Source organism: Staurois parvus, unplaced genomic scaffold (assembly GCF_062004578.1).
Source record: "Staurois parvus isolate SC_StPar_1 unplaced genomic scaffold, SC_StPar_1.0 ptg000357l, whole genome shotgun sequence".
In the NCBI taxonomy this organism is placed as follows: domain Eukaryota; kingdom Metazoa; phylum Chordata; class Amphibia; order Anura; family Ranidae; genus Staurois; species Staurois parvus.
In genome coordinates, this window is record NW_028318153.1 from 3,434,467 (window position 1) to 3,446,955 (window position 12,489).

General features: G+C 43.7%; 1 protein-coding gene across 1 annotated transcript in view; it reads left to right on the forward strand.

Moving 5' to 3' along the window:
* Positions 1 to 12,489, forward strand: part of PTPN14 (protein tyrosine phosphatase non-receptor type 14) — a 163,255-nt gene that overhangs the window by 105,945 nt on the left and 44,821 nt on the right. The window contains exons 6-7 of the mRNA XM_089684817.1: positions 8,867 to 8,937; positions 10,986 to 11,073. Of these exons, the coding sequence (XP_089540943.1) occupies positions 8,867 to 8,937; positions 10,986 to 11,073 (159 nt within the window). The remainder of the gene's footprint in view (positions 1 to 8,866; positions 8,938 to 10,985; positions 11,074 to 12,489) is intronic.

Sequence of the window (12,489 nt, forward strand, 5' to 3'; positions counted from 1 at the left end):
CACAAGTACAGAGAGCAGAGCTGTGGGAGGGATTCAGCAGGCTCCACCAACTACAGACTGCCTGCAGGAAAGTACAGGAGGGGCGGAGACCAGACCAGTCACCCTGCACAAGTACAGAGAGCAGAGCTGTGGGAGGGATTCAGCAGGCTCCACCCACTACAGACTGCCTGCAGGAAACTACAGGAGGGCGGAGACCAGACCAGTCACCCTGCACAAGTACAGAGAGCAGCAGTGACTGGTCTTTACTATAGGAAGCTGGTGCACAGAGAGAGAGTCTCCCACTGGATTACTGCACAGATATGGAAGAAATACACAAAGCACACCAAGATTGAAGGAAAAATACGCATAACTCTTCTATTTTGACAATATCTGCTGATCCTGGAGTTCAGTTTTAAGGATTGTTTTTATTCATTTGTGGAACCTACTGTGTACTGTTGCTGTATATTGTGACATGCCAGGAATGTAAATTTCCTGACAGGTCCACTTTCCTAGAACAGAGCGCCGTTTGTATAAGTAATCGCTCTGTTTGCAGACACCTTTGGTGTTTTCTTTGTTTCTTTGTGATGTTGACGGAAAGTAAACACAGCAGCATTGATGAAAGGCGCAGCTCTCCAGAAGTTTGCATGAAAGTTTTGGTGGAGTTGCGTTGTGCATGTGACAGTTGTACAGACTTGTATCCTTTCTGCTTATCGCTCTGATCCCTCTCCCTCCACATACTTGTGTGACAGCCACAAATACTGTGTGCGATCCCTCAGGGGAAGGGCTGGAGAGGATTGCTGAGCACAATACCCATCGCCCCGGGCTCTGTTTTCCGAAGCCTTCTGTCACACTGTGGTCTCGTTATGTTACATTCCCTCTGTGCTTTATTGCTCAATCTGTCAGCTACGTTTGGCAGAGCTTCAGATGTGTATTGAAGGCGATCGGAGCGGAGGTGTGTTTATTGGTAGAAGAGCAGACGGGGTTTATGAGATTGATACTTTTGTTTCTGGTTTGAATCCAGTAGTTGTGCTGGAACTTGCAGTACTATCGCAGATCAGATTAATCTGCTGAACACATGTGTTGTCTTTATAGGCTGATGACTGATCCTGCATTCTGGATGACGTTAAAGTGATTGTAAACCTCAGTCATGAAATATGAACAAAGCATATCCCTCTATAGTGTGTGCTTGTCTCAATCTTGAGCACTAGGTAGGATTTCTGTCCGCTGCTTCGTTCCTCGTCTAGTAGCATGAATCAATTCTGACAAGTTTTCCTGATACCAAGAGAAAAAAGGTGAGGGGGAGGGAGCTCCTGCACACAAAGAATAAGAGAGGGTAGAGGTTCATAAATATGCTGTATCACCCAATATATGGTTTCTGCCCAGTAACCAAAAAGCATGAATACAAAAAAGAGGGGTTGTGAAAAAGAAATTCACAGAAAAGTGGTTACATCATGGACAGAATGCGATACTCGGAATAATTCCCAAAAATGATGCTTTATTACACAATAGTTAGACAATAGGGTAAATACCCTGGTTCACCATCACCTCAGTATGAGAATACACAAAGACCTAAAATCACATAAAAGCAACATGAAGGCCGGTCTCCTGCACACAGCATGTGATTGACAGTCTCAGGTCTGTTCCTGTGTGCTGTGTGAAGGGGCTTGTTTCCTTTCCCTCCAGTCAGCTGTCAGAGCTATCCACACTTCAGCCCTTCAGTGTGTAATTTCAAGTGTTTGTAAAGAAATTTTTTTATTGTTCTTTAAATATGAAACGTGTCTCTACTTACAATAGAATTGCACAGAGTGGCCCCTAACCTCCTATTCTCAGGTCCCCCGGTGGCGCACCTGTCTCCTCCTCTCTGGCTAGTGCCCCCAATAATAAGCCACTTCCCATGGGGGCACTCCTGCAGGCTCGCTCCTCAAACCCTGCTGCTGCATCCATTGACACAGACCACAGAACTTAGCCCCACCTCCCACTCCATCGTGATGGTCTTTGATTGACAGCAATGGGAGCCAATGGCTCCTGTTGCCTCAGCAAAGCCTGTGAGACTTGGAAATTGAGGTGGGGAGGAGCTACAGACACGCACAGCGCTGGATCGAATGAGGGCTCAGGTAAGTATCAGGGTGGGTGAGGGTCCAATAAAGATGCCTAAACATTTTTTTACCCTAATGAAGGAATGCGTTAAGGTAAAAATTTTCAGGCTTTAGAACCACTTTCAGCTCTCCACACCCTATTTTCTGGAAGGTCAGATAAGCTTTATAAATTCTAAACTTTGAATGGCTGTACAGAAGTGAAGACTACAGATAAACAGCTACAATTTATGTAGGAGAATTTGTTTTGTCTCTGTATATCATCTGGGGCCAGTCACTTCACTGGGTATATGTGAGGGTTTACAACCTCATTAGTTTATTTTTATTTTTCCTTCCCTTGCCCTCCTTTCTTTCCTCACTAACTTACATAGTCTGACTGAAAAAAGTCAAAAGTCCATCCAGTTCAACATTAAAAAAAAAAAAAAAAAAAGTTATAATCCTATACCCACACTCAATCCAGAGGAAGGCAAAAAAAAAAAACCAGCAAAGCATGATCCAATTTGCTCCTGCTGGGGAAAAAACTTCTTCCTGATCCCCCGAGAGGCAATCGGATATTCCCTGGATCAACTTTACCTATAAATGTTAGTATCCAGTTATATTCTGTGTATCTAGGAAAGAATCCAGGCCTTTTTTTTTTTAAAGCAATCCACTGAGCTGGCCAGAACCAACTCTTGAGGGAGTCTATTCCACATTTTCACAGCCCTTACTGTGAAGAAACCTTTCTGTGTTTGGAGATTACATTTCTTTTCCTCCAGACGTAAAGAGTGCCCCCTTGTCCTCTGTGATGACCTCAGGGTGAATAGCTCTACACCGAGTTCACTATATGAACCACTGATGTATTTATACATGTTGATCATATCCCCCTTAATCTCCTCTTCTGAAGAGAGTATAAATTCAGTTCCTCTAATCTTTCCTCATAGCTGATCTCCTCCATGCCTCTTATCAGTTTGGTTGCCCTTCTCTGCACTTTCTCCAGTTCCCCATTGTTCCTTTTGTGAATTGGTGCCCAAAACTGAGCTGCATATTCCAGATGAGGTATAACTGATTTGTACCGGGGTAATATGATATCTCTCTCTCTGGAGTCTATACCTCTTTTAATACAAGAGAGGATTTTGCTCAGTTTATTATTGTTTTAAATAAAACCTTTCTCTTTTTATTACATACGTTATTTTAGACCCAATAATATCATCACTGGATCTCTGTGCTTCTCTGTGCAGTGCAGGCTGATCAGGGCTGGTGGGAGGAGCCAGTACCATTGCTTCCTGAAAACATGACAACACCCTGCCCAAGTACTTCTGCTAACGTCTATTACACACAGTGAAAAAATCTGATGAAAAAATGCATTTGGAGCGATTGCGCAAAAATCTATTACACAGCTTTCGAGAGCCGATCATGACAGCTCATGTGAAATTATCCAAAGGGACAAGCATGGCATTTTTTCATGTAAAATAGAACAAACGATTTTTTTTTAATCAGTACAGTATTTGTCCGCAAAAAATTACCAAGACTACAAATGATCAGAAACGTGAACGACCTGGAAGGAAAGAGGGCAATGAAAGCAATATTTGTATGCAACGAAAATGCTCCTAAATACAAAAAATAAATCATTTTCAGGATGTGGGGAGAACGAATCTACTTGTGAAGACTAATGTACGAATACACGGTGACATTCCGGACAGGTATATACAGGCATGACAAACAGAGGAGTCACATGTACATGACATCACTTCCGATTACACGCTGGTATGTTGCTATGCACATGGGAAGTTGTACTGTACTGGATCGTATGAGAACATTTGTATGCGTAGTAGAACTCTCGTATTTGATCTGAGAATACAATGCAAAAAACCACGAACGACCATTCATCCAATTTTCATGGTGTGTATTAGGCATGAGACCCCTCAACCCTGATACAGGCAATGGGCTGATAGGTGGATGTCTGGAGGAGTGGGTGTTTCTCGACAGGCTGCCCACATGTGAAGCTAGGCCTCCATGATTGAAAGGAATGAAGATGAACAATCGAAAGGGGCGAACCAGAGACAGCCAGGCTGAGGAGGAAAGCGCTTAATGATGCTTGATGTTTTCCAGCTAGGACATGAGTTGGGCTCTATCTGTCTTGTTCCAGCTTCTAATGTACATGAGTAAGCATTTCTACTACAGGAGAGGAGCCTGTACAGACGTCCAAGACTAAAATGAAGGATGGAGTTCAGCTTTAAAGTCAAGTTACCTTTCATAGATTTACATGGCTGAGCCTGAATATCAGTGCTCCTATTGGTGGTTTGAATTTCCAAAACGATTCTGGGGAAATGAATCAAAGGCTGCTTTAGCGGCTCTTTCTGCAATCTTTCTGCTTCAGCTATTGTCTGGGCATCTTTAGCTTGATGGTCATCCCCATCAGGTGGCACCTTTCTATCTCCTGCATTTGAAGGAAGTGACTCAGGCTGTTTGGTGACCCCATCATATCATCAGGCTGCCAGGAGCCTCCCAAACCATTCCACACAATCTTGCATCATTTTGCGATCTGTCATGTACACTTTTTGGAGTCTGCTTTGGATTTCCATAGCCTCCACTGGGACCTCCAGTTTGGAAATTCCAATTTTTTTTTAAAGTTGCACAAACCACAACTGATTGAACTTTTCAGAAATTGTCTCATCTTCTGTGTCTCATCTCAGTGATGACACTTTGACTCTTGGGAACGCAGTAGGAAGTTATCATATTGCCGCTAAGACTCTTAGTGACCAGATTAAAGTTTTTTTGCAGTTTGAAGAAGATCTCTGCTCCATTCTTATGTAAGCTTGTTATATGTCATTTTAAAAGTCTTTACTAGGTCTATATCTGTCATTAAAAAAACTCTGGCTGAGGCAGTTTGGGAGCCGTGGGATCTTTTCATTTCTGATTTACCTACTCAATTGTCTGAACATAATGGCTAATTCACTGTTATGTACTGACATTGTATGTACCTATATACCTCTCATCGATGAGCCTCTTTCTTTGTTCTTTACTGTTTATTTCACAATTTATGCAACTCTGTTTGTTGTAAGCATTTTGAAAATCAATAAAGTAAATTTATAAAAAAAAAAAACCCTGGTGATGCCTGTCTGCTGTGGGGTGACAACTCTCCCAGTTATTCTTCTGTGTTGTCACCCTGTCACATGTGCTCCTGGTGGAGACCAGAAGAAGCTATGCTGACACACATTGCTCAGGCATGGACCAGCGACCAACATATCAGTAAGCTGGTCCAGCATAATCATTTACAGCTGCCATTCAACCACATGTAGACAGGAAGGGGTTTATTTACTAAAGCTGGAGAGTGCAAAATCAGACTCACTTCTGCACAGAAACCAATCAGCTTCTAGATTTTATTGCCAAAGCTTAACTGAATAAGTTGAGGTTAAAAGCTGATTGGCGACCATGCATGTCTGCACCAGATTTTGAGTGTTCCAGTTTTAGTAAATCTCCCCCGAAGTGTCTGAAAGAGGCTGGAGGAGAGTGGCATCACTTCGATTCAAAAAGGACAAAAAAATAAAGATGAAAACAAATCGTTTACACAAAAAATGACTTTTGTCTAGGATACACTAAATTCTGTTTAGCTAGAGATTACATCTACTTTAAAGTGGAATTCCAGCCCAAACATAAGCCTTAACACTGTCCCCCCTCCCCCCCTCCTAACACTCATGCTGACTAACCTGTGGAAGAAAGATATATAGATATATAGATATATATATATATAGATATATATATATATATATATATATATACCTTTTTTAGCCTGCTTTGGTCTGGTCACGGGATCTCCCCTGTGTCTGCTAGCGGCAGCTGCAGGGGAGAGGAGAGAGTGCTCTGACAACAGCTAGTAAAGCCTGGAGCAGTGGCATCACCCAAAGGCTTTCCATGGACCATCTATTGTCTGTGCTCCCTCCTGTCCCCTGCAGTCACTAGTTACTGATACAGGGGAGCTGGATCACATGACCAGAGCAGGCTGAAAATAGGTAAGTATGTGCATCTTTCTAACACAGGTTATTTAGCATAGACAGGAGGGGGGGGGGCAGTTTTAAGGCTAGTTAGGGTTTGCCTTTTAGGTGCCAAAACGATCCCTGGATTTCAGCTTTAATGCCCAACGTCTGGCTTGGGTCATATTTTGTCTCCCCATCCACCTCGGAGCACCCCCTACAACATGGCCTGACAAATTTGCATTGAGTATAGGAGCCAACTAAAAAAAGTTAGGAGCCAGTTTTTTAAATCCGCTGCCCGGAACTCAGAACTGCGAGAAAGAAATGCATATGAGATGAGAGGCGGAAAGAGAGACACATGAGATGGAAAGAGACACACGAGATGAAAGGTGGAAAGAGAGAGACACATGGGATGAAAGGTGGAAAGAGAGAGACACACGAGATGAATGGTGGAAAGAGAGAGACACATGAGATGAGAGGCAGTAAGAGAGAGACACACGAGATGAAAGTTGGAAAGAGAGAGAGACACGAGATGAAAGGTGGAAAGAGAGAGACACACGAGATGAAAGGTGGAAAGAGAGAGACACACGAGATGAAAAGCAGAAAGAGAGAGACACATGAGATGAAAAGCAGAAAGAGAGAGAGACACGAGATGAAAGGTAGAAAAAGAGAGACATGAGATGAAAGAGAAAGGAAGGAGACACTTCAGTAGGAAGGATGTTCAGAATACAGCACTTAAGAATTCAGATTGCAGGAATTAGGGATGGAAGGGAGAGAACAGGCACATAATAAAAGAGGAAAGAAACTGACACACCTGCATCCTTGTAGAGCAGGAGTGTCAAACTGGCAGCCCTCCAGCTGTTGTGAAACTACAAGTCCCATCATGCCTCTGCCTTTGGGAGTCATGCTTGTAACTGTCAATCTTGCAATGCCTCATGGGATTTGTAGTTTCGCAACAGCTGGAGGGCTGCCAGTTTGACACCTGTATTGTAGAGCCTCTCTCCTCCGCCATCCCTCCCTGCACACTTTCCTACACTCCAATTTCAGATCGAGCAGGAGGTCCGGCAGTCACATGATTGCGATGTCCCCTCCTGCCTGTGTTTTAGGAAATTGAAATTGGCTGGTCGTCTGTGCAGTTCTATGTGGTCCAGCTGGAGTGCAGCGCGGTGGGGGCGTTATCAGAATGCTCTGCCAAACTAGCACTCAGAGCGGATTACCTGAGAGGGTATACACCGGGGTGGGGGCCAAATCTCTAGATCAGAGAGCGACATCCTGGTGCCTGACAGCAGATGGCTGACAAAAGCCCAGGTGCCAGGAAGCAATTTCTAGTCGACCTGGCACCTGGGATTTGTTGCGCCCTGCCTGATAACATTTACAAAACAAAATCAAAGTATGTATATTCCTGTTTTCGGTCTTGGGGAGTCCCCAGATTGAGTAGAGAGCAACACCATGTATGGCATGTCGTCACTGTGTGCAGCTTTCATCCTGTGGGGGTGCAGAGCCTTGACACTCTCGGCTCACAGGAACTGGATTGAATGACACTGGGCTTCATCCAACCTGAAAGAATAGTGACGCCACATTGCTGAATCAGTGAGTCTGCAGGGGGCATAGCCAGGGGTCTGGTGAGTATAGCAGCGAGAGTTGATATATTTATGACACTGTGGGGGATCCCTTTTTGAATTTTTGAACAAGCTTTGTCACAGCATTTTCATCTCCGCAAGCTTTTCACTGGTGGTATGATCGCACACTTATTATTTTAACAGATTTTCAGAGGGGTGGGACTTACATTTCCTTCGATATGTTACGGATGCTTTTCGACATTCCGCTTCAAGAATATTATTGAGATCAGCAATTAAGACACTTTTTAGTTCCCATTTTGCATTGACACCTTTTGTCCCCCGATCACTTATTTTGAACGTATCAGTCGTGACTCTCCCAGGGGTAGGGGTCTTATTTCGGATTTATATTGCTCCTTTTTGAATGCCATCTTTTCCACACACCCCTTATATAGACCGAAATGGGAGGCTGATTGTGGTATTACATTTTCAGAAGAGGATTGGGATTCCATGGTGGATAATATACGTAGGGGCTCTAGGTCTCTCTCAGTTCGTTGGTATTATACACCCTCTAGGCTACATATCATGTTTTCAGGAACGTCTCACCTCTGTTTTAGGGGTTGCGGCCTTGCTGGTACCCTTGTGCATGTTTTGGGCTTGCCCTGGTCTTTCTTTGATCTGGCGTAGAGTTTCTGAGGTGGCCTCGACTTTGGCCGATACTCCAACAAATTTGTTTATTGGGAGCTCCCATTTCAAGGGTCCCAGCCAATTTAATGAGGCTAATTCATACGACCCGTATCTCTACCCAATGGACCATTGCCCTTCATTGGAAGTCACCAGTAGTGCCTTTGTCCTCTGTTTTGCGGAGAGTTGATATGATTATGTTTATGGAACGTATACAATATACATTGCTAAATGGGATGCAATTATTCAACATAAAATGGGATGGTTGGAAGATATTTCGGCATTTATTGTTAGTTTGTTGGGTTATCATAGAGTTGTTCTTCATATCTTACTGTATACCTCATTCATGTACTCGAACTTTATTTTTCTATGATTCTGTTTTATAATACTGTTTTTTTACTTATGTGCATTCTTCTTGATGTATGAAGTGAAGTGGTGCTGTTTTTGTTGTCTATCCCTCAATAAAAACTTTGTAAACAAAAATAATTTTTGCATACTCTGTTCTTAGATAAAATCATTCTTTTTATATACAGTATGTATCATGTTTGAGTGCCTGGAAGTTTCACGTTATATGATGATGGGGTCATGCTTTGTCTCACCACAGGGCTGGACCCAGGATGCCACCTTACTGGAAGAACTGCTGCTAAAAGTGGCTCTGGAGCACAAAGCTGTAAGGTAAGTACATGCTGCAGGGAGAGGGTCGGTATTGTGAACCTGTTTTTTAGTCTTGTACGGGCAAAGTACAGACACACTCTGTACTTTGCAAGTTTTCTGCTGCCTTGTGTGAAATCAATGTAAGGAATAGTGATGGGCCAAATGTACCTGGGTTTGGTAAACTTTAGCTTAGTTAGGGTGCCAAATCTGAACCCCTTTGAAGTCAGTGGAGCTGACTCCTAAAAATCCCTTTTGGCTATTTTCTAGGCTAATAGGTTAGGGATTGTCAAAGGGCATGGGAAGCTGGTAAATACCTTGGGGAACATGTAAAAAAAAAGTTAAAAAAATGCCATATGATGGGGATAAGGGATTCTAATCCTGCTTTAAGTATGTGAAACATGCAAAATTCCTTTAAACATCATAGTTTGGGGATGCCCTGAACCTGCTTGTGAAATTGCACATCTGTACGATGTATACAGCCTACTACAGCCAATTGGCATTTACAAAGAAAAGAAAATGCCAGTAAATTACATCTCATGAGCGCTTTATTCTGTTTGTAAATAAAGCTGCTGGGGATTCCCCTTTTTTTTACGAGATCTTTATCCTAGATGAGCACCTTGTATAGATGTTAATGGGGACCCAGTGTGGAAAAAAATAAATAAATTAAAAAATGACATGGGGTTTCCTCTATAAATGCATGCCAGACCCTAGCCTTGATGTGGGTCTGTATGGATGTCTAGGGGGAACCCCCCTACAAAAAACAAGAGAAAAAAGTGTGGTGGCCCCCACAGAATCTTTAACAGATCCTTTTCCAAGAATACAAATGCAGGACAGGTTTCTGGAAACCATACCACACCACATATCCTCAACATGGAGAGGGTACGTTGATGGTGGGCCTCCCCAGCAAAGCACCTTGTCCCCATGTTGATGAGTATGAGGGCCTCTTTCCCACAACCCTGACCTGGTGGTTGTAGGGGCCTGTGAGCAGGGCGCTTATTGGACTATGGAAGCCCCCTTTAAAAGGGAGTTCTCAGATGTCCTCCCTCCCCTTTCCCCCTCCTACAAGAATGAGTAAGGGTTAGTGGTCTACGTCTGTAAGTCCATCATCAGTCACCTCGTTCAGCAATGTAAATCCACATCAAGCACAAGGGCATCTGCTGACCTGTTGAAAGAAGAAACACGCCAACGTGATCTGCCCTCGATGACTGCTCACCATGGATAACCACCCCTAGCTGACAGCTGATTGTAAACAAAGGGGTGGGTGTCCCAGGTGACAACATTGACTAAATATGAACATGACTGCATTTGGTCAATGATATCACTCGGGATGCCTTGTGATGTTCCTGACCAAATATGGTCATGTTCATATTTGATTAATGGTGTCACCAGGACAACCCACCCTTTGTTTACATTGAGCTGCAGGGAGCTGTCATTCCGTGACAAGCTAGTCTGCATACTTGGTTAAAGGTCTTAAATGAATATTGGGGGAACCCACACATCATCCTTTTTTACATATCAGTCATCATTCCCACCCCTTTGTTTACATTCACCTGGGAATCTCCAGCTGACAGCTGAATTGGCTAGACAGGCTTCCTGACCACCAGCCTGATTGGAAAGCTGATACAAATGCCAAATGTTTCAGCTGCAGGCATCCCGGAGGTTTGGCTTGGCTGATCACCCTATTTAGTTTGGTTGTTTGCTGAACCCCAAACCCATGTTCAACCCGAAGCTCATCTCTCTAATAAAGACAGATTTGAGGAATGTAGACTAGCTGATCTTGAGATAAGATTTCATGACTTTTGAAGTAACACATTAACTTAATTCTGTTTTTATTTGTGTGCTGAGAGCTCTGCTGCCATTCTCTATAAGATTCAGTTATTTTATATTCCAGTCTGCATGCAGTTGTTCTTTGTGGCTGCACAATAGTCCAGATTTGGAGGAGCCATCTGTTGTGACAGGAGAGAATACTTGTAGTCAGGATGAAATAGTCAAATATTTATTGTCCTGCTTGTGCACGGTCTTATTGTTTTGTATGTGGGATGACACTGCCACGTTTGTTTTCACTGTAGTGGGATGAGACCGGAGGAAGCTGAGGTTTTGTACATACAGGAAGTGCAGCAGTTGGATGGCTACGGACAGGAGTGTTTCCATGTTAAGGTACGTCATTAAAGCAGAACTGAATAGCTTATTAAAAGATGAAATTTAAAAAACATCTGTTACTGCAATACACACCTACAATCCAGAGCTGTCACCTGCAGTACTTTTCTGCTAGATCCTTGGACTTACAGGTGAATGACAGCCAGCATCATATAACTTACTCTCTTCAGCTGTCATGGACCCTCCCCCAGCTTGTGACTGGACAGTGAAAGACAAGCAGCACAATAATGAGCTCATCCCTCTGCCGCTCTGCTCTCTATCAGCATGATTCTTGTGTTACTTCTAGTCCTGTAAAGGGATTACAAGAGTCTGATACTAATTCAAATGCTGACACCAAGTCAAAAATGCACCTGCAGGGCAGCCTCAGGGAACCGCATTGTGGTGTGGCACCATGTGTTTTTTATATATATAACACACACACACACTCACACTCACACTCACACTCACACTCACACTCACACTCACACACTCACACACACTCACACACTCTATTTTGCCAAAAGTACACGCACATGAACTTTAATAACATCCCAGTCTTAGTCCGTAGGGATCACTATTTAGTTGGCCCGCCATTTACAGCTAAAACAGCTTCAACTCTTCTGGGAAGGCTGTCCACAAGGTTTAGTAGTGTGTCTATGGAAATGTTTGACCATTCTTCCAGAAGCACATTTGTGAGGTCAGGCACTGATGTTGGTCGAGAAGGCCTGGCTTGCAGTGTCCGCTCTAATTCATCCCAAAGGTGCTCTATCGGGCTGAGGTCAGGACTGTGCAGGCCAGTCAAGTTCCTCCACCCCAAACTGGCTCATCCATGTCTTTATGGACCTTGCTTTGTGCACTGGTGCGCAGTCATGTTGGAACAGGAAGGGGCCATCCCAAATTGTTCCCACAAAGTTGGGAGCGTGAAATTGTCCAAAATGTCTTGGTGTGCTGACACCTTAAGAGTTCCCTTTACTGGAACTAAGGGGCCAAGCCCAACCCCTGAAAAACAACCCCACATCATAATCCCCCCTCCACCAAACATTACACTTGGCACAATGCAGGGAGATAAGTACTGTTCTCCTGGCAACCGCCAATCCTAGACAAGGCCATCGGATTGCCAGACAGAGAAGCGTGATTCGTTTCTACTGCTCTGTCTCTGTCTAGAGTCCAGTGGCAGCGTGCTTTACACCACTGCATCCAACGGTTTGCATTGCACTTGGTGATGAAGGCTTGGATGCAGATGCTCGGCCATGGAAACCCATTCCATGAAACTCTCTATGCATTGTTGTGCTAATCTGAAGGCTACACCAAGTTTGGAGGTCTTTAGCTACTGACTCTGCAGACAGTTGGCGATATCTGAACACTGTGCGCTTCATGTGCTTACCTTGCTCTGTCATTTTACGTGGCCTACCACTTGGTGGCTGAGTTGCTGTTGTT